We start from the raw sequence: 23585 nt of genomic DNA, 5'->3' as shown, positions 1-23585 counted from the left end.
TAAGAATTGTATCTTAAAGACCCTGCTAAAATATCATGAAGAACGGTTGGGAAATTCTGGAGAAATCTTACCAACCGACTTCAAAAACACAGTTTCGAGAAAAACGCAAGACTGCGCACTTAGCCTAGCTAGCCTCGAGCGCACAAGTTCTCAAGGCTGCATCTCCGAAACTATTACTCGGATCAACTTGAAAATTTAGAACAATATTCTAGAGGTTTCAAAATTGAATAAGATAATAATTTAAGTGAACCCCGTAAACCCATGTAACCCCTAAATCACATAAAGTGTGTTTCGCTTTGATTCTTTATACTTGAACGTTTTTCTTATATAAATGACCAAAACTAGTCTACCACGCATACATTAGCGTTACAATAAATAGGTTCCTCTTCAGCACTGATGATCCGATGATCCAATGACCGCAATTTATTGATAGACATGATATACTATGTATATACTATATATATGTAAGTCACCTAAATTCAGCTTCAGTTTTGCTTTGTATAAGTAATAAGAAGGCATTTCGCTGGACGATCCTTTTTTTTACTTTAATTCTCGTTAAATTTTATGTACATAAATGTTCGTTACGTTTCTTATCTTACATACAAGTTTAAATTAAATACTTTAATAAACAATTTGCGTGTTTTTATATTAATTTTTTTCTTAGAAAATACTTATATTTGGTTTACAGTTGCCAGTCACATAGTTTGTTCGTATGCATGTACATATGTATACGAGCACAAACAATGGTTTGTAATATCACTATACGCTACTTTATTTTATCACACATACATAACAACTGCATGTATGTATATGTGTATATATGCATGTATTTATTGCAATTATTACTTATATATAAGCATGTGTGTATGTATGTATATTTAAATTGTAAATACTACTGACTGCACGTTTTCACTTTGATTTTGCCTGAAATTGGGATTTTCGGTTTCATTAAAGCGTTACGCCTGAATGGCTACTAACTGAATACCAAATGGCACGTTTCGTCTGCGATTTTGTGGGAGAAACCTGCCAGCATTAATATTGTGATAAATTATAAAAAATATAAATTGTTAAAGCATGATAATAGAACTTTTAGTCATTGGGTATTAATCGATGTGTAATTTAATTAAAAATATTTTGCTTAAAAAATAAGTATGCAGATTTTTTTCAGCTTCAGTTTGCTATCAAAGCAATGTTCTTGAAAATTTTATAACAAATTCGTAAGGGAAATGTGTTTAAATTTAGCTTATAGCTTTAATATCGTTCATCTTTGTGTACATTCTGTGTACAACTTATTTTACATACGAGTATCTATGTATATGTATGTATATGTTGTATGTGTGTGTTTGTGTTTGGAAATTGGAGCTTATTAAAAATATAACACAATGCTAACTAACGTTTCGACTTATAATATTTACATGAGCTGCTAAAGTTCTAAAATTCTACCATTTATGCAATTACATATTTACTCTCTACTTGCAATATAATTATTAGTATTTATATATATGTACATCATGTAATTATTTAAAAATACTATTTGCTAAATTTTAATACAATTTAGTTTAGTTTGCCTTTTTTTCCAATACAACTTCACTTAAATACCTACATATGCCTATGTATGTATGTACATATATGTATATTAGGCTGTCTGTCATTTCCCAGGTTGATTTTATATTTGCAAGCGCCCCCTGAAGTTTCCGTTTTTGCTCTAACTGAAATTATGCAACGGAAAAAGCCCCTTATTTTCAATTTCAAACGGTCCGAAATCATTTAACTACTCCCATATACTCGTATTTAACATGCTCTTTTGCAATAAACTCTTTATCACCAAATCAAATGAACCTACAACTTTTAAGAGTGCATATTCTAGTAAAAAATATGACGCTCTACAAAAAGGTTTTTATTAATTTTTTCCATAAAAGCTTTCCTTTAAAAGTTATACGCAGTTAAAGTTGGGCAACAAATTTGTTGCGCATTCTCACTCGTACAAGTGCCTTATAAATTCTGTGTAGCTCATACGTCATGGTGTACTCGTACGCATACTTAGCACTCTTGTATGGAATGCTCACTGCACTCAATGCATATAACTTTTAAAGGAGTGATTTTATGGAAAAAATCATTAAGAACTTTTTTGTTGAGCGCTAAATTTAGAATTAGAAAATCATTTTATAAAAATTGTACGTTTGCTTGTTTAATACAAAATATTAAAAAACTCCATGTTATATATACATAAGAAAAGAAACATGACTCAGGCACGATTTAAATTGAAAATAAAGAGCTTGTTTAGGTTGTATAACAATTTTCACAGCAAAAACTGAAACTTCAGGGGGCGTTTGCAAAAAAAAAAAAACTGGTGATATAATGTACACCCTAATGTATATGTATATGTATAGTATGTATTTGTTATTTGCCTGTCTGCTATGGCTCATTGTTCGACTTAGTTGTTGATGGTGTGCCCGTTGTTGTTGTTGTGGCTGTATGTGTGTATGTTTGTTGATTGTATTGTGTTGTGTTATCTTGTTGGTGTTGTGATTGTTCTTCGCCGCTACTCTCGCCCTTCATATGCTCCATTTCAATGTCAGAGCAATTATCCGAATGTGAGAGTGCTGAGTCCATGGAGGTCACCGTGGTGTTAACCTCCTTGTCACTGGTGGCATGCGGTGACAGCGGCAATGGTGGCGCCAATAATGGCTTCTCAACAGCCGAACCATGATCGGCTTCAATATCGTCTTTTATTTGATTTTGTACTACGAAATTATTGCTATTGATGTCCTCAATAGCTTTGCGCAGCTGAAACGAGCAAAGATTAAGAGAAAAATTGTCAAACAATTTATATAATTTTTATAAGAACTGTGGAGAATCGTGCAACATAATTGCTAAGGAGTCATTTTAGAACCACGAACTGTCAGCTGTATAAGTAGTTTCATGGTTTCATCAAGATCTATAAAACTTAGTAGCTTCATGGTTTCATCAAGATCTATAAAACTTAGTAGCTTCATGGTTTCATCAAGATCTATAAAACTTAGTAGCTTCATGGTTTTATCAAGATAAATCTCTACAAATCTTATAAAATTCTAACTTTATAGTTTCAATGTGTAATTCTTTCGGGTAAAAATTTACCTGGCATCATAAGCCTTAATAATATGCTTTGGACTCACCTCTTTCAGACCCACAACACCCACTAGGCGTCCGATTTTCGTCACATAGGCATGATTTATGCCAACCATTGAGAAAAGCGAATGAACTTTGAGTATCGAGGTGCGTTCGACCAGTTGAAATGGCGATGGATCGATATTTACACTGGCCTTCTCCAGATCGATGGACTTGGACATTTCTTCCATTTCCCATTTCTTCTGATCTTCCGGCGACATATCGATCACGCGTTCACGTGGCTAAAGAAAATTTTAAGGTAGAAGTGGGCTAAATATTTGAAAGCAATAGTGGAATAATAATTAAAAAAAAATTTATGTAATTTGTAAAATAAAATATATAAAAAAATAAATCGCCGATTTCAATTTCACATTTTTGTTTGGTGTTGTTTCCACTACTTTTGCTATAATCCAGTAACAATTATATAACCGTTTACTACCTAGTATTTACAGCTGATAACTTATTAGATATACTAACATACACCTACCAAGGTCACCGATTTCGCCTTTTTCATACTCATTGCCTGGTTATTTGTATTTACAGTTGTGCATGTTTTTAGGATAAAAGTTTATACAACGAAGTAGTTGTGGCATATAGAAAAGAGAGAATATAGAAAATATATTTAAATAAATTCAGCGAGAGAAAAAGAAATTTCGACGAGAGCTAATAATAAAGCACGAGCACTGAAAGCACGAAAGGACGATTAGTACGCAGACGCAAGCATTATGAAAAGGACAACAACAATAACAAAAATAATTAAAAATTACAACAAAAACAAATACAACAAATGTGCAAACCTTAAAAATGGCAAGTCTTGCCATATTAAATATGAGTACATATTTTACAAAAGAACAAACTCATACATACGTATATTTTTGTAACAAAAAATATATCTCAATTATCAAGTGTAAAATAAATTTATACATATGTATATTTTATTGATCTGGTCATTAGCATAAGTTAGGGTAGGTTAGATTAGTTTGGTATGCCAATGAGTCAAGCATTGACCAATTTTGGTCTTTTGCAATATCAGATGGAGTTCAGTTACTAAGTCTATGACTCTGTGTTCTCACTATCGCAATATCTCTTCCAGTGTAGCATACTGTGGGGACACCAAATGCACATATCGTAGTCTTGCCAAGTGCACAAGAGATGCTCCATTGCTTCCCTGCCGCCTTGCTCTAGACATAAGGTAAGTCCAATATAGTCCTCGATATTTCAAAGTATACATATACATACAAGTTTAGAAGTAGAGTTTTTTTGTGCCTATTTCTCTAAAGTATCTAAAATCAAATAATATATCTTCTTAATCACATCTTGTCACATTTATTATTACTTATAGCCATACTTCGAAGTTACAGACAATTTCGCCTATCTTGGAACCAACATAAACACCAAGAATAATGCTCACAAGTGATTTTTTGCACTCTCTAGGTAGTTCTAAAGTAAAATACTTTCGTTATATTAAAACAACACTATAAATAATACATCAACTCTCCCAGCGTCGTAAGCGGTAACATATTCAATCAGGCAGCTCTCCTTAATGTTCGTAAGGAAGATCCTGTTTCTACGTGTAGATTTGCAATGTCAAAAGTGATCACTATACTTTAATCAGCTGTATGTGACCGACAATTATTCTTTAATTAAGAAGATAAGAAAAACTCTTTGACGCTTCATAGGTAAATTTCGTATAGCAAAGAACTCAGGAGATCGATACAAATAAAACTTCTACCTAAAACTTAAAGACTGAAGAGCTGAGCTCTGTAGCAACCCATATTTGTATGCATTCAAACCAAATTAGCAAACATAAAAAAGCTCTATATATAATATTTAGAAAAAAGAATACACTCAAATATTTTTGAATATTATAGAATTTTTTTTGTTGCGAAATTTACCATTTAGCGCTAAATTTGTTGTAAAAATCTCTAGCTGCGCCTACATATACCTAAGTAAAGTAATACTCAAAGTTAGACATTTCTTTACTTTTGGCTCATCCTTATCCGTCATTGCATGGGTGTTATCCGTGAGTGTATTCCATTTGATTGCGTTTGTTCGGTGATTGGAACAATCTGTCGTCGAGTGTGACTTTCGGAGTATGCCTTTTTTTGGCGGTGGTGGCAACATCGCTTGATCCCATCTTGTGTTCGCTAACTTCATTTTAACTTTGGCATGGACTGGCGATGAGCTTAAGCTTCGCGGTCGCTTATAGTTTCCGAAAGTATCGAAATAAACAGTTATTATTTTTTAGATGAAAAGTTATGCGCATTTTCAAGAGGTTCGTGTGAATTGAGTTTAAAATTAATATAATAAATATTAATACTACTTATTAACTCATTGCAACAACCTCTAAGCTCTTAATATTACTTACAATGCAGTTATTTTTCTTAAACTTCTTCGATGGACCCGGAGAATTGGGAGCTAATTGGGACTTTTGCATAGAAAATACAAATTGTACTTAGAAATTAAGTTGTCTACATGTCGATATTTTTTATTTACTTACAAATATATTGCTTTTTATGCTATCCGGCGTATCCGGAGGTGTTGGCTTGGAAGCAAACGATAAATGTTAAAAAAAATTATGAAACTTTTTATGAAAACACTATAATAAATTCTCTATATTTCGTATAAGCGTTTCCATCCACTAAAAAAATTGGAATTTTAAAAAAATTATTTGAATTTAAATTTTTACGTTCAGAAAAAACTATTATTTTTGACTGGCAGAACTATTTCCACAGATCTACCTATATATCTTGAAATCAGAACCTATGCATACCGTAAATAAAGTCAGTCATAAAATGTAACGTCTCTCTACTTTGGTCTGAGTGTCCAACTCAATTTGTGCAACAGTCGTATCTAGTTAAAGGAATATACTCGGATCAATATTCGACAAAGGAATATCATCTCAACAGCAACGCTTCGAATTGGTCAACAGGGATTGTTTTTATTTGAAACACGTTTTAATGATTTTCTTCTGAGTGTAACTGAATCTATTAGAACTACGTTTTCAAAAATATAAAAGGACACAGTGACAATACGTGGGTATTTGACAATTTTTTGGTTATGTAGGACCAAGTTGTACCACAGACCATACCATATAGTTGGTCTTCTGGAAAAAGAAGACATAATAGAATATTTTTGTGATTTTCGCTGTTTTTTCTTCGAATTTTTCAACTAAGATTTTTGAAGGTTGTATGAGCTATATTTTTCTATCTTCAAGAAATCTAAATCCACTAATTATATATACATATGAAGGTATATTTTATTATTATAAGGAATCAGTTTTTACCTTATGCTCGAGAGGCGCAGACTCCGTAGTATTTTGTGCTTGCTTGTACGGAAGAAGTAAACACAAAAGAAGGAAATGTAAGAAGACTTACCGAATTATGTAAAAGACAAAAAAAAATTTCTCAAAAAAAATTAGAAAACTTGAAACAATGCACATTTCTCCCAAACAACAACAAAAACATATCAAAGAACAACATAAACTGAACGCGTTGGCTGAGCACACAAACAAAGATATTAGAATAATCATTCTACATACCAATTGAACCTTCTTCGAAATGCTGGGGGCACGCTGTACGAGTGGCACTTCGTTGGCGCTGACCGCCGGCGTTATGCTGGTAGCATCCGGATCCGGTTGGACATCCTGCAGTGTGTTCGATTTGCGAAAGATCGCTTCGAAGGCGGAGCGTATGCGATGCTCAGTGCCAGTGATGGTGGTGTAGGGCGTAATGTTCGGGCTGTGCGGTGAGGTAGGTGCATAGGTTTTTAGATTGAATGAGTTTGTCTTTTTTAAAATGGATTTGCGTGGTCCCACGTTGTTAGTGAATGACTCCTGACGTTGTTTGGGCGGCAGCATTTCATCGTTGGCGATTTGACGTAGACTGAGTATATCGGGTGCGGGCAGTACTTCGAAACGTGACGGACGACGAACTCTCAACTCGGCCTCCTGTTTTTTCTTCTCTTCTTCGCGCGCGCTAAAAAGAGTTGAGAGATATTACAGTTAAGTGAATTAATGTGTCGCCCAAATGCATTCAATCGCTTTACTTACCGTTCTTCTGCCTCCTTTTGCCACTTTTGTGCCACCTCCATGCGTTTCTCACGTCCGATATGCTTCTCGATCATTTTGATCAATTCATAACGTTGCACAGAGCCGAGCAGTATCATATTCTCGTGACTATCGACCAGCGGTAGAGATCGTAGCGTTTTGTTCGCCTTCAGCACCTCCTTGAGTTTTTGATACGAAATGCCATGCCAGATGTACTTCACATCTCGTACCATAAAATCCTCCACATAAATACTGTACATCGCCGAACTGGACGGCAGCAAATCGGGCAGATACGGCAGCTTCTTAATCAATATAATGCTGTCGTACATGGACGGTTGTAGAAGGGCTGCAATGGCGTTCGCTATTAACACTGCGATCATCACCGGTACAACGTGCGTTATCTGGCCGGTCATCTCGAAGATGATTACCGCTACCGAAACGGTATGCGTCACGGCGCCGGAAAATGCCGCCGCACCAACAACTGCGTAACCGCCGGGTATGATGGGCGATAGGCGACCGCCGTAGCGCACGCCGTTCGGGAACCACAAATGCATGCTCTCACCAATGAGACGACCCAAACTGGCGCCGATTTTAAATACGGGTATGAAAATACCGGAAGGCACTGGTATGGTTGAGGCTACAATGGAAATGAAAAACTATTTCCGAGAGAGAGAGACGGAGAGAGCGCAACTTTAGTAATGCTGTATAAGAATTGTCGCTGAAATCACTTACAGTGAACACAATGTATATGGAAAGATTGATGAATATGTTGGTGTAACTGGTGACCCAATGCGTAACTATGGCCGCCTGTTCCACAGTGAGATCGTCACGTGACCACGTGAAATTGCTGAATAACTGTGTGACTTGTTCATGTGTGCTTAATTCGCCAGCGATAAATTGACCGGGTCCTAATGGAAATGAGAGTGTAGAGACAAGCAGCGCCAGAAAGCCCGGATAGAGGAAGCGACTGTGTGAATGAAAGCATTAAACACCACATTTTTATAACTTTTTCTGTTTAATATAAATGAGATGGGTGTTATATACGTACTTCTTTTGCAGAAATTTGTTCATCTTCTTATTCGAACGCATGAAGAGCACATAGCGGCGATGTACCCAAACGTAGGCAGCGCCACCAACACCGGAGACAACGCTGTATCGATAAAAATAAAGAAAGTTAGAAGAACTCGCACTTTCAAATTCTCCAACACAAATTTATAGATTTCTTTCTAAAGATTCTTCAGTGTTGTAGTGGATCACTCACCCCATTAGGGCAAATACGAACAACTCCTGCGGATCGAAAGGGAATTCGGTGGTGAAATTTGTGAGAAATATCGCACGCACTGTGTCCGCATTGTGGAACCAAACAGCCAAAAGACGAAACACCGTTGCACCGCAGACAGCCGCAAAGAAGCCACGCCAATAATTACGCACCGCAAAATAAGTGGTCGTTACCTCGATACTAAACAGTACACCTACGAGAGCGATAGCGATACATAGCGAAAAATATTCTAGAGAATAGTAACACGATCTACTTACCACCGACGGGCGCGGCAAAACACGAACCCACGCCGACCGCACACGCTGCGGCCAACATCTCCGAATTGCGAGACTCATTCTCATAGATGCCTTGGAATGATGTGACGAGCTTACTTAATAATTGTGCTACAATACTTGCTATGTGACAGAAAGGACCCTACGAGCGAACGCAACCAAAGCAAGCGATAAGTTATAGCATGGAGTAGAGAAAAAAAATAAAGTGTGATTAGATGATTTTATATGATCTTATATGAGTTGAAGTATTTTTCGTAATTGAATATGTGAGTGTTGTTTGCCGTCAACTACATACTCGTACTTATCGTATTATACTTTATGTATATACGTACGTAGGCACGTAGTCGACATTGCTCTCCTTACAGTTGCGACAATTTTGATACTTACTTCCTTTCCTAATGGCATACCACTGCCCAAAGTTGCCGTTAAACCAACAACCTTGGCCACCAATGTCTTAAATGTGAGATACTCTTTCAGCGCAACGCCACGCAGAATCGTTTTCATTTCAGGTATACCCGAACCTAAAATTATATACACAGAGATTTTTCATTGTAAAGCGATATCCAGAGAAATGTAGAGTTTGTGAAGTCAGTAAAAAGTTGCGTTAGTTTTATTTGTATTTGTAGGAATACATATCTGTATATACATTCTTACTTTCATTAAGAAATTATAATGATTTTATGAACTTTTCATAAATTTTTTGTTTGAGTATAAATTTTATGGTTTTAGCAATTTGTCAAGAGCTTCTTAAAGAGTATAAACATTAATGTATACATTTTTTTTCAAATAAAGGCCAAGTATCGTGCAGTTAAGGCAACTTCGTGTCACAGCAGTAAAAATGCTCTCAATATTTCTGGTGTGCGGTGAAAGCTCAAAAATCTTAACGTTATACAAAAAAGCTCCTAAATTAAACAATTAAAATTATTTTCTAATAAAAAAATGTTGTTATAAGTGGACTTAAAAGTATTGATTTTTAATTTAGGAATTTTTATTTAATTTTAAAATATGTTATACACAACTTATCCTATAAGCTAAATACACCATACATACATACATATGTACATATGAAGATATGATAATTTTTATTTGAAGATTTTAAGCTGAAATATATACCAAAATGTTTGTAAAAGCTTGCTAACATCTGACAATTGTTATGAATCTTGCAAACTCTCTAAGAATACCTCTTCAAGGTTTTTATACCCTGAACAGGGTATATTAAGTTTGTCACGAAGTTTGTAACACCCATAAAGAAGGATCGGAGACCCTATAAAGTATATATGTATATAAATGATCAGTATGTCGAGCTGAGTCGATTTAGCCATATCCATCTGTCTGTCTGTCCGTCTGTCTGACTGTATATATACGAAGTAGTCCTTCAGTTTTAAGATATCGTTTTGAAATTTTGCTAACGTCATTTTCTCTTTCAGAAGCTGCTCATTTGTCGGAACTGCCGATATCGGACCACTATAACACACTGAACGATCGGAATCAAGTTCGTGTATGGAAAACTTTCTCATTTGACAATGTATCTCCACGAAATTTGGTACAGATTATTTTCTAAGGCAACAATATAATCTCCGAAGAAATTGTTCATATCGGTTAACTATAGCATATAGCTGCCATACAAACTTGGACACATAGTTACTAAAAGAAATGTACCTGTGAAGGGTATGCAGTCGAAGTTAACGTTTTTTCTTCGCCAAGCATTAGAGGGTAAAGAGTTATACCAGATGTTCACACAGAGTGGCAGGTTAGAATACTGGCTAACTACTTTATACTATATTGTGGGTCGCAGAGATTAAGCTGCTGGGATGCACTGACCTATTTGACTTTTAGTCAGCAGTGAAATGGCGAATGAATAACAGCTTTGTTTTATTCTTTTTAGACACAAGGGTACAATCTGATTAGAAAGAGATGTTTTCTGAATTTCATAAAAATAACTCACATATTAACCGATATATATAGTAAGGTACAAAGCCGGATAAACCGTAAGTTCAAAAATGTATTAGGTGTACTGGTATATTTTACCCATTTTTGACTTTCGAAATCGGGGGGCTTGAATAATTATGATGCGAGTTCGACAATTATTATATAATACACATATAATATTGTATATTATAGCAATTCTCAGAAACTACCTTTGCATATATTAAAAAAAATTAATCTTAGTTATCAAAGAGTATCGCTTGAATAAATCAAAAATAGTTGAAAGCAAAAAATAGAGGTTATTAAAATAAACTTGTCAAAACTGTATTCAACAAGTAGAGTGATACTTTCTCAAGTCCCCATATAGCACTAACTAAGGAAGGACAAAGCTTCGAAGTTTGGGTCCGATATGCTAAAGCAGTCCTCTCTTAACAGCCACAACCGAACCTGCGAATATATTTTAAACTTAAAAAATGCTTATACTACTAGAACAACAATTTTTTTTTTAAATTATTGCAGAAGCAATGCAATTGCCAGCAATTACTTTAATATTTACATTTACAATGTAACAACAACACGCAAATGAAGATGTTAAACTCGCAACGGACGTGCAAATTATTTATGCACATTAAATTTCATACATGTCTGTATGTTTGCATGTATTCATGTGATATTACATATAGGTGTTGCATGCTGCGTGACCCATTATGGCACAAATAAATGTGCAAATTGTGAGCACAATAAACATATTCACCATTAATTCTTTATATATTTTTTGCTTGCACGCTGGCAATACGCCAGTGTAACGTGCGGCGGTAAACATACTTGTACATACATACTTGCTTATGTGCATAAGTAACTAAAATTGTGTAAATTAAACAAAAGTTAACAAACATTTGTCTACAAAATTATATTTAAAACTGATATTTAAATGATTAAGCGTACATACATTCATATATAACATTAAAATCTTATATAATAGTCTATTTATTTTATTTATAGCAAAATTTTATTATATGCATAAAGAAAATTATAAATTAATAACATTGATTTTACATTACATTACAATTGTTTGAATTAATTGATTTGCCTCAGTTGCTAATTTTTTCGTTATAAACAATCATCCTTCCACAAGTGTCGATGAGTCTTTTGCATAGAAATTTCCTACTGTTGCCACTCATAGTATGATCTAACAGATACTAATAGAGCTGAAAAAAATTGATAAATTCTTCATCTAAAAGAGCTTTCCAGCCTTTAAATCGATTCATTTCGGGCTATCATTTTACAAGCTGAAGGTTCGACGAAGAATTACAGCTAATTATCGTAATTATCATAGTCAGATATGAAGTAAATCCGCTTTCGATGCGAAATAAATTTGAATTAATTTTATGTTCCCATCAAACAACTGGAAATACTATGTTTAGCCCTACAAATGTGTGTCAAGGTATGTAACAGTCTCTTAGATGTATTTACCATTAGATGTACGCAACTTTAGATTGCTGCAATTTTGTGTTTTATAATTTTATTTATTAGAGAGATGAAGTAAATGTTATTTTGATCAAAGGGCAGCGACATAGAGGCATAAGATAAGCAATTTTAATATTAAAGATTTGACCAATGTCTGTTACAGACCAGAGACGCCATATTAGTTTACGGGTTAGTCAGTATATTCAGTAAGGTTTGCCATTTAATTTTTTAGAATTAGCAGGAATGCCTCGCTGGTACCCAGAATACCCAGATGCCTACACAACGCGCTTAGAAATTCCGCAAGCTATTATGCAAATTTACGTTCTTCGAAAAATTCACAAATACATTAAAAACTTATCTTCTCAGATGATACCTATTTCTGGCTTAATGGCAAATAATAAAATTGTCACTATTGGTTTTAGGAAACGCAATTGCATTTTCAAAAATTGAGCGTTTGGAGCGGATTATGGTATGTCGGCATCATAGGGCCGCAATGAGGAAAGAAATGCCTTTGCAATCAATAGCGCGCATTATAACCGTTGACTTTTTTCCCGGAATTTTTTGAAATCTCAATCGATCTCTATTTCGAATAAGACTGTTCGCCGACTCATGTTTTACAAATATACAAGGACACACTGCGTGTAAAACTTGGCGTCTAGTTAATTTTGAGAAATGGCCGCCAAGGTCAGGCTACTTAGCGTCTCTAGTTTATTTTCTATGGAAGTATGTTCAATCAAAGGTTTACGTCAATCAACCAGAAACGCTCGACGAGCTCGAAAACAACATTCAGCGCACTATAGCCGAAATGCTGCACCGGCTCATCGAAAATTGACGTAAATGGGTGAAAATACTTGTATGCAAGGGCTCCGCTTGCTCCGGTGGCCATTTGGCAGACGTTTTCTTTAAATCAGAAATGGCTTAAAATTATTTGCATAACAAAAAAACAGAACCCATTTTGACCAAAATTTTTATTTTATTTAATTTAACATCACGTAGTTCTTGTTGTTAGACCATTTACGAATGAAACCAGAATACCTTTGACGATGTATTTGAGGTTACGGAACAATGCAAAGTAATTTGACAAAGGCTTAACGATCGTATATGTATATACACATAATATACTGCCTTAGCGCCTAACTATAACATAGGGCTTCATCTGCTCATATAGTGTGTATGTGCATATTGAAAAGTGAAAAACTTTGTTATTTTTGCTACTTTCTACGCTTTTATTTCAGAATCATTGATTTCAAAAAAATTCCTCCACAGAATATGTAGTCCCTTGAAAATAATTTTTGTATGCTTTAGTTACACCATTGAAGTAAAGTAAGTAAGTACGAAAATCTAACAAATAAATTTAAATGTGAAATTTTATAATGTATAGAGGCGTGAAAAGGTGGAAGAGGTAAATAAAACACGCAAAAAGTCAGCGTTATCTGACTACAGTTATTTATCACCCTACAGTTAATAGCTGTCTAATTATGTACTAACGAATATTTACTTTACTTCAATGAGACGCATAACAAACAACAGATGCAACAAAATATGTAAATGTAAAAAATGAAGAAAATAAACGAGATTTTTCACACTATTTGTTGAATACAATAAATACGATATTTGGGTAAAATTTTAAAAGCACTTTGCTAACTCGATTACAATAAACGTATTACAAATAAAATAAAATAATATTAAAAAATATAATAAAATAAATAAAAATAAAATAAAATAAAAATATATAAAACAAAATAAAACTAAAAATATAAAATAAAACAGGTTAAAATAATAGAATAAAGTCTTCAAAGAAAAAAATAAAATAAATTAACTTAAATAGACTTAAATAAAATAAGCGAAAATCAAACAAAACATAGTATAATATAATATAAGCGTTTAAAATTACTATTGTTTAAAAAATAATACATGCAAACTTATCTATATTTATTTTAGTAATAGTAACATGCTAATTGTTTCATTAATAAGTCATTGTTAATATATTAAATAACCATTATTTTGCATTAACAAATATTTATTATGCAAGTTCAACAACTCACCTATACTTTGCGGCGCAACGAGATGCACAAAGCCGGCTGAGAAGAGTATCAAACAGACCGGCAGTGAGACCCACGCGAAATACTGTGTGATCGGCTGGGAGGTGAGATCGCGATAGAGCCACACCCGCGCTAAACAATAACAGAACAATTTGTTGGCAATGCAAAATACTATGGTATGTTAAAGAAAATAAATTTGAAGACCAACCAACCATTTGTACAAATATTGATGCCTTTGTCCACCACATACGATACGAAGGCCATTATGACACCCAGCAGCGCTAAGAATACCCAATCTTCGCCGAGGCGCGCAAATGTACGTTTCCATATCCATGATGAGACTTTTAGCATGCGCGACGAACGTTTGCCCAGCAATTCCTGTAAATATTTCCCAGCACTGCTGCTTTATAAACGATTCGTTCAAATTTGGATAAACACAAACAAATACTAGTGACTACAAAAGGGTTAAAGCGAGGGTGCAGTAAGCGCCTATGCTTAGGCAGCATAATTTATAATCGATTTGCTGTTACCATATTTGTATATATGTATGTATGCGTGTATGTGAGCTTAAATAAATATGTACAGAGTGTGCTAGACTTTATGCGGATAAGTTAAGTAAATATATTTTAAATAAATACAAACAAAAAATTTTCTTGTTTGGAAAGAAAAAATGTATTTTTAGCAATAAAGTTAGAAAACAAGAGTCTTCAGCTAGATAAAAAGTACAATAGATGCAAAAATATACAACAGTATAAAGGAAAAATATACGACCATGCCAGAACATGTAGTTTTAATTTTTTATTGAAGAAACTCAAGAACTTGCAAGTTGAAAAAAAACGACAAAAAAAAGTTTTGGGTATACGAAAAATGTGCTTAAAATTTCAAAGCAAAGCTTCAAGTCAAACATTTTCAGTTTTATTTGTTTATATTTTTAACAAGTGAACTCGCCTTTAACTGAAATAATGCGATCCGTTACGGCACGACGTGCTGGTTTGCAAAAATATACAACTATTTGGATATATAGATTTTTGGTGAAAACTCTGCATGATTTTATTCCGGTTTTATGGGTAAAGAAGCCAACAAAAATGCTGACGAATTATCCTAATAATTCCAAATTTATAATTAATTGTAACAGCTCATGCTTTAGTAATCTATTTTTTATTAGTTATACCTATTATAATTGGAGTACTTGAAAATTTACTTGCTGGAAGAGCAATACTTTAAGTCTGGTAGCTACTAATTCCCAATGGAAACGAACTAAAGAGGGTAAATGGGTTTACGGGCTTAAAAATGATTTTTTTATTGTCTTATTAAATTCTAAAACACCTCTAGAATATTGTCCTAAATTCTCAGGTTAATCCGAGTAATAGTTTCGGAGATATAGCCTTGAGAACTTGTGCGCTCAAAGCTTGCTAGGCCAAGTGCGTCGTCTTTAAACGCGTTTTTCTCGAAACCTGGTTTTTTAGTCGGTTGGAAAGATTTCTCGAGAACTACTCAACCGATCTTTACGAAATTTTACACAGGTCTTTGAGAAACAATTCTTAAAGACTTGGACGAAGGATTTTCTTCGATTGCAACTATTTGTAAAAAAATTTCGCGAAATTTTCACTGAAATTTTCAATTTTTTGTTTTTAATGTCTGCCAAAAATAAAATTTTCAGTTTTTCCTTTGTCCATGTTCTAAATTAAGGTTTTAACTAAAAATACGTATTTACTCACTATAGAAGATCCTGTAAGCAGTAATGCTGTCAACTTGGGCACATCTTTTTTCGGAGGGGTCACCGGAAATGGCGTCGCAATGGACGAGTTTAAAATATTTTTTTCCAAAAATTTCAAGATTTTTTTTGTTAATTTTGTAGTGTATTTTTGTAACAATAATAAGTTCTAATAAAATATTTCATTTTTATGTGAGAAAAATAAGTTGGAAAAATTCGGTTTTTTACACGAGGAAAACCTATGTAATCTCTTAATATTGAGGTATTGAGCATGATGAGCCATATATTTTCTATTTCTACCATGAAAAAGTAGCTCATAAAATAGCTAAGACTGTAATTCAAATATTTATTTACAACAACTTTACCTTTAAAAATGAAATTCCCGTAAATTTATTCTCATTCAGTTGTAATTATTTTGCACTCAATCATTGCGTAAGAAGTGTTTTGAAAATATTTTTATGGCATGCAATTAAGACATTTATGTGTAATTATTAATAACATTTATTTGAGCGTGAAAGATTTTCTTGTTTGTTTACCTTGTTCCTTTGTTTGTCTTCTTGCTTTCGGCGTTTCTCGAGTAATTTGAGTTTTCTGGCTTCATCTTTGGCAAATTCTCCTAAATCTTTGGTATAGCGGCCATACATCTGTGTTAAGAAAATTGGAAATTATTCAGTATTTTTTTAAATTTTATTGAATATTAATATACATATAATATTAAACTATTTTGAAATTATGCATTTATTAAATATAAAATAAACTTTTAAAATATATTATTGAGAAACCATAAAGTAAGTCTTTTTAATTTAAATTTTCCGCAAAACCCCATTCATCGAAATATTTTTTTTTCAAAGTTGGTATGACCGTCAGTGACATCTGTGCCAAATGTCTTATCAAAATAATAATTGGTGTTTAGTATTCGCTTGTATTTCTGAAGTACATACAATTTCACGTAGAAGTCCTCAAGAGACTCAAACGAAGGGTCAATCGGGCCCGACAAAATGAAATCATATTAGACACCTTGCCGAAAAAGAGTAACTTAGAAGAACTAATATTGGAGCGATTATTAATTGAGCCTAATTTAAATATAGAAATCACAGCTAAGCAATTTGAATTTTATTTACGTTAAGTCAAGCCATATTTTCTATACAACCGTGTTATATATATAAGTCTTTGATTTTAAAGTAAATTTCGAATATATTTTTCAAAAGGTATCAAATTGTATGTGTAGGAAAAAATTCCTGAGTTCCTTAATATAGGATTGTTCTAAAAGAGCTAATAAGGCTTTCTATGAGCGGGTTTTGGCTTAATTGCCTTTCAAGTTTTTCTTTTGAATTTTCGAGAACTAAGCAAAAGGAAATCAAAGCCAACCGAATCAACTTTTTTAGTGTACATGAATATGATACGAATGATATTGATGGAATCGTGTTAAAGATCAATCTCATGGTTAAGCCAAGGATAGGTGCCACAGTGGACATTGATCAACTTAGCTGACTGACTGATATTACGAAAAGTTACGAGCCTTAATAACAACATCAAAAAAAACATCAAAAAACTAGAATTCTGACTGAATTTCCCTTTTTACTTTAGGTGTGTGTCTTGGCTTAATCTGACGAAATGAGCTTGTATAAGTTTTCAAAGGCTTGTAAATAACAAATCGACATTATGAGACGTTTTCTTATAAGAAATATATGAACCTAGATGTCTTGAAGAACTTATGAAAATATATGGTTTTATAGATGCGTAATACTGCGTAAACGAATTTCCAAAGTGTGTAAATAATTCATTTTCAACAACCTTATGAAAACTACATATAGTGTTACATTAGAATAGATAGAAGAAAAAAATACCAAGTGTTTTCGCTTTTCCCAGTCTGATACAAAAATAAAATAAATACAAATTTCTTAAAATTATTTGCTTGCTCTACATATGACTGCTTAAAGTCTCTCATGGTGCGGCCGTTTCCAAGTGTCCGTCACACATTTGTCTGTCTCACTTGAAGGCTGCGTTTTTGCTTTGTCACTCAAATGGGCGCGAGTACACCGATGCCATTTGCTCTTTATCTCTCTCGTGTGTCTTGTTTGTCTCATTTGTTTTTACTTCAAAAATATTATTTACCGCTAGCTAGACTTGCTGCTAGACGAAAATCTATTTTTACCAAGCATGCAAGAAATATTGGCAACACTTCGAATTTATTTTGTTTCATTGGCGACGATGAAAAAGAAAACAAAACAGCGTATATAATAAAAATAATAAAACAAAATAAGAGAAACAAAGTCAAGTACAAAATATTAATGATAAAAATACAAATATGTGTACAGTGGGGCGCAAATAAATATTAACTGCACGTTATTTGTAGCAATTTAATAAACTACACCGTGTAACATTGAAAATATTATGTTTGGCTTCAGGTAAAGTTAAATACAACTGCTATGCTTACACCGTGTGCTTAACAACTAAATAATATTTATTTGAGCGTTTAGTAAAAAATATGCACACATCTGCCTTTATGATTGAAAGGTTACTCATACGCCCCAACCAGCCTCATGCCATTTTCGAAAGCTACTAAGTTAAGCTGAATTAAATGTGTTTTTTATATGTTAAACATCAAAAATGTGTAATTACAGTTTTTTTAGATTTTCCAAAATGTTTTTGGAGTATTTTCGTGAGAAACGACTACAACAAAACTAGCTAAAAAATTTAAAATTTTAAAAACAAAATTTCAATTTGATTCTTTTTTCAATTTCGTTCATTTATAATTGTTTTTAAAATAATTATAAAACATATTTTTTTTGCGTGAGAAGTGACAAAATTAAAATTAAAAAAATTTTCAATTTGATTTTTTTTTCATTTTAAATTTCAGTTAAATTATAAAAATTATAATTAGTTTTTAAAATAATTACAAAACATAATTTTTTTGTTACTTTTTTACAAATTAAATAATATATTTTTTACTATATTTTATTTATTAATTACTTTGTTTGTGACGTATGATTAGGCAGAAGAAAATAAAAGTAAGTGAATAAAAAAGTAAGAGTTATTTTTTTAAAGCTTTTAATTTTTTTTTAGAATTTTTTTAGGTTTTTTTTTTAATTCAATATAATTTAGTTTTGTATATTTTTTAAAGTTTTTTGATTAAACATAATTCAGTTCTGTTCTATATTATATTTTGATAAAACAAACCTAAATTATTTTAAAATAATTTTCATACAAATTTTATTATAATTTTAGTATTCCAAAAATAAAGCGCGAACTGGTTTCTTTACTTTAACTTTTTCCTTAATAAAACTAAACAATTCAAACGGGAAACCGCATTTTATGTAGCTAAAATTTTACGAAAGTAAACAGCAAACAACACAAAACATAATTAAAACGGTAATTAGCAAATTTACAAATGCGGCCGATAAGTGTAGCTATTGGCACATAAACAGCCATTAAGCAGCCACTTCAACCCGCCACCTGTGCTGCTGTAGTGCAATAACTAAAACAAATAACTCAATGCGTTGCCGCCGTAATCGCAGCGAAGCGTTGAAAGAAGCTGCATTAAATGGGGGGCATAAATAATTTGTCGTAAAATGAAATTAGCTGAATTGGCAATTATATGTAGAAAGTGTGTAAGTGTGTTAGTGCATTTGTAAGAGATTGTGAAGTGGCGGATAAGTGTGTGGTGAGTGCAATTAAGTGTGCTGCACGTAAGCGCAAACGAAACTTTGTATATGGCTATAATAGTGCTGTTAGCGCTAGAAAGGCATTGGGGAAGCAGTTGTTTATAAAGCACAGCCGCTGAATGGGCAAGGAAGTACGTTAAAATCTATATATATGTATGTGTTTATTTATATATATTATTTACAAAACTCTGTTGGCGATGATTAAGTAAACACTATTTAACTACGTAAACTTATAATTAATAAAAGTTGAATAATTAAATCAACATAAAATAAATAAAGCAAAATAAAAAATATACTGAAACATAAACCTATATAAAAAAATAATATCAAAATAAAGTATATCAAAATAATATGTGAAAAAAATACAAACGAGTTTCTTACTAATTCTACAGAAAGTATTTCATACTTCGCAAAATTGCTGATATCATTATAGTCCAGTCACTAAATTTGCTCATAACTAGAAAATTATTCCACACTCCCTAATAAATGTAAATTAAAGCAATTTTTGTTTTATCTAATTTAGACATGTAAATATATGCATAGCAATTAACAACAAAGCATGTAATTAAAAAGAGTTGTATAATGCATTAAAATTGTAAGCAGCTGAGTAAGCATGGAGACATTCACTATAGAAAATTATTGGGGGAACGTAAGCCTGCGTTTATATGGTAGTATACATACATGTGAACTAATAAATATTTACAAAACAAAATTTTGGTTAGGTACACAAGATGGGAAAATAATATTTAAATATATTTGTAGAATGGAATTCTAGCACTCGAAGAACTTATATTCATACATGAATGCATGAATGAGTTGTTGTTGGGCTGATTTTAGAATAGTTTGCCTTCTTGACAGTCTCCAAGCACCTTTTATTTCAAATTATGCTGAGTTAAACTTGTCAGCTTTAGGAAAAAAGTTACACTGAAACAGCAATAATTTGAGTTGTAAGTCAGTTACAGCGGAAAAATTTTTAATTTACTTCCCAATTTGAAAAACAAAGAATGCGGCATATGCACTTGCATTCAAAAAAATAATGGAACGGCAATATATGAAATAGTTTTTATTTCTAATGCCGTTTATTAACAACGGCCTAATTTATTTGCATTGAAATTGGTATGAAGTGGTTACGTATACGCCACAGTGCTTCTATATACATTATAATATAATGGTAAATGACCAAACTTATGTTTATAATCGTAAAAAAAATTTGGTCATTAGCTAATAACTATGCCGCAAGTTCTCTGAAGGCACATATTTAACTGTTTTCTTTTGAAAATTGTTCAGCTTTACAGCTTCTTAGTAATGCATGCTAAAAAAAATTTTGGATTACAGATAAAAATACATACTGAATTCATATATTTTTCTTTCAGCATATTCTGGAGCATTTTTGCCTTTAGTCGCCACTCAAATCGGAAATTATGCATTTTTAAGTGAATTTGTAAGTGATTTGCTTCGAGATTTGGCTTACGACCGCTGTATAAATAAACGACTTGTTTATTTATATTTACGTTTGAGTATGTTTTTTCGGTCAAGTGTATTTAAATTCCTATTTCCATAAAAAATTATGTTTGCTGCTAATATTTTTTTTTATATGTATATACATAAATATAAACAACATTTAATTTATTGGTCAAAGCAAGTCAATGGAAGATGAGGAATGAATGCATGCAATAGAAGGGTTGATATGATTATTTTTAATTCAGTAAATATAAAAGAAGTGTAATTTAAGAGTCATATATCTTACTATTAAATTTTTTGAGTTAAAACAAAATATGGAGAGTTTTGAAGAATAGCAAAGTAAATATCTGTCTTCAAATTTTATATTTGATCTTAACACACAACGCCTAAAAATTTGAGCGGAAAGCGAAAGTCTACACAAAAAGTTGTCAGAATACAAGTTTGGAAAATATGGCACAACTCATATTGAAACAAAATTTGAGTTTTGGTTATAAAATGGTTATGTACTGGTTATTATATCTGAGATCGATTTTCGATTTTTTTTGACGATACGTTGTTTTGCATTTTAGGTGACGGTATGTATATTACAACTCTTGGAGGTCAAGAGAGAAATATGTGTGAGTGTAGAAAACCAAAAAAATATTTTTTAAATAAATATTTGAAAATATTATTATTGCTTCATTTAAATCATTGCTTTGAAAGAGTAAAGAGTAAATTGCCTGATGTTTCTAACCCTCGCATACACTTACATAATAGAATGCTTCGATTTCGACATCAATTTGATTCTTCTGCTGTCCACCACTATCATAACTATCCACGCTAGCTTTGCGCTGCGATTTGCGCCGCAACGAGGAGCGTCGCTTAATCGCCTCCCGTTGCTCCTTCTCCTTTTGTTCCTCGCGCTTAAGATAATCATCGCGATTGATCAGCAATTCCGGCTCAAAGGCATACTCGCGGATATATTCATCGTCGGTATCCGAGTCGAACATGTGGCGGGGCGATTGATGCGCCGCAGCGCATGCGCTGCACGAACAAAACTAACAAAATTGGTAATAACAACAAAAATGAAGAGCTGCGAAACCAAATGCTGAATACGAACAAAATAAATTGAGCAAAACAGCTATAGTGCAAGGTGAATGTGTGTTGTTGGCACAGGCAAAGAAGTGTTGCTTGCTGCTGGCGTTGGTAACCGGCGCGCAGGCCGAAAATAATGATGTGACACGACGACGTGACGACAGCAATGCGCAAAGTTTTATTGCAAATGAGGTAGACACGGCTCAAGCAAATGTTTCAAATGTGTCTCACTTATGAGTACACACGTATTACTTTGTTTTGTTTTATTTTATTGTATGTTATTGTATTTGTTTTTTGTTTTTAAGAATTTTCACGGGCATATGTGTGTTTTATTTTTGTTTCGTTTTGGCGAGACTTTGTTAAATCTTTTGCTCGCCTTTTGTCTGCTTTCTATGTACTTTACATTCGAATTTCACGATTTTTTTCTTGCGCATAATATTTCACACACATTTCTTCATATTTCATAGATGTCTTTTGCATTAAGTTATTTGCGAAATATCACCGACACTGTTTGCCTCAATGTGTAATGCGCATTTGGCGGTCAGCGGCGACAACATCGCGACGCGTCACACGCGCACTCGCCTCTAGCCCTCTAGCCCTTGAGCCGCTGCAGACATTGTCAGTGTACTTGGTGCCAGGCGTATAACCCTGTCGCAGTGTAACCCCTCGTTGGCATTCTGGTCGAAGGCGATCCTTGTCGCTTGTGGCCATAATATGCTCGGCTGCAGCTGCTCGGCGTCAAGGCGACTGATTCATATTTGATGTTGAAATTTATTGTATTTGTTGTTTTGGGAAATTTGTCAGGCACCGCATCGTAGACATTTTGTGCTGAGTAAGTTTTTTGCGAGATATTTTGCGGAAAAAGGGGAGAGAGAAGGCGCTATAGTTAGTATCTGAGCAGTATTTGAGCAAGATCTGATGGATTTTACGTTTATTTGTGATCAATTTACAAACAAAATATATATTTTTTTATGCAGAAATGTATTGTATGACTTAACACTTAATTATTTCATTTAATGTGTAATATTTGGAGAGCATTAATCTTTGTGATTACCAAATTTTTGATTAAATTTGAATTTTAAAATTTTTACGTAAAGTTATTTTGCATACTGTTACACACAATCCAAGCACTATTTTAATTTATTAATGTTTATTTTTTATTTTTATTTTAATTTCAATTTTTTTATTTTAATTTAATTTTATTAAAATTTTCACTTTTGGTCTAAAAATCAATATTTTTTAATAAATATTTTTTCTATTTATTTAATAAGCGCTTGCACAATTTCAAAGCAGTAATTTGCTATTGTGCTCAACTATAATTTATGACATATTATATATACACACGTTTACACTCATTAATACCTGCCGTTTCGTGCATGTGACGTGAATACTTATTTTTCACTTATTATAGTAATTTCTTTTTGTTTTGAATTATGATTTTTAACCACTATTTTATAAATTTATTACTATTTTATAAATATATCGACACA

The 23585-nt window shown here is 32.9% G+C and overlaps 1 protein-coding gene across 10 annotated transcripts in view; it reads right to left on the bottom strand.

The window, feature by feature from the left end:
- Positions 1-518: 518 nt before the first annotated feature.
- The window catches only part of LOC120782492 (chloride channel protein 2), a 48001-nt gene continuing 24934 nt past the window's right edge, over positions 519-23585 (bottom strand). For 2 of the 10 annotated variants that reach the window (XM_040114812.1, XM_040114796.1), the window contains 17 exons: positions 16432-16539; positions 14394-14559; positions 14185-14313; positions 9134-9267; positions 8732-8888; positions 8457-8667; positions 8244-8345; positions 7928-8162; positions 7199-7851; positions 6689-7124; positions 6434-6475; positions 5648-5692; positions 5516-5575; positions 5131-5349; positions 3635-3670; positions 3156-3389; positions 519-2787 (listed from right to left, as the gene is read on the bottom strand). In XM_040114812.1, coding sequence (XP_039970746.1) covers positions 2416-2787; positions 3156-3389; positions 3635-3670; positions 5131-5349; positions 5516-5575; positions 5648-5692; positions 6434-6475; positions 6689-7124; positions 7199-7851; positions 7928-8162; positions 8244-8345; positions 8457-8667; positions 8732-8888; positions 9134-9267; positions 14185-14313; positions 14394-14559; positions 16432-16539 — 3339 coding nt within the window. In that variant the 3' untranslated portion in view covers positions 519-2415. Of the gene's footprint in view, positions 2788-3155; positions 3390-3634; positions 3671-5130; positions 5350-5515; positions 5576-5647; positions 5693-6433; positions 6476-6688; positions 7125-7198; positions 7852-7927; positions 8163-8243; positions 8346-8456; positions 8668-8731; positions 8889-9133; positions 9268-14184; positions 14314-14393; positions 14579-16431; positions 16540-21770; positions 23148-23585 lie in introns of those variants that run through there. The other 8 variants (XM_040114826.1, XM_040114819.1, XM_040114870.1 and 5 more) reach the window with 6 other exon arrangements.

Source organism: Bactrocera tryoni, chromosome 1 (genome assembly GCF_016617805.1).
Source record: "Bactrocera tryoni isolate S06 chromosome 1, CSIRO_BtryS06_freeze2, whole genome shotgun sequence".
In the NCBI taxonomy this organism is placed as follows: domain Eukaryota; kingdom Metazoa; phylum Arthropoda; class Insecta; order Diptera; family Tephritidae; genus Bactrocera; species Bactrocera tryoni.
This window is presented reverse-complemented; position numbering and strand designations above follow the sequence as displayed.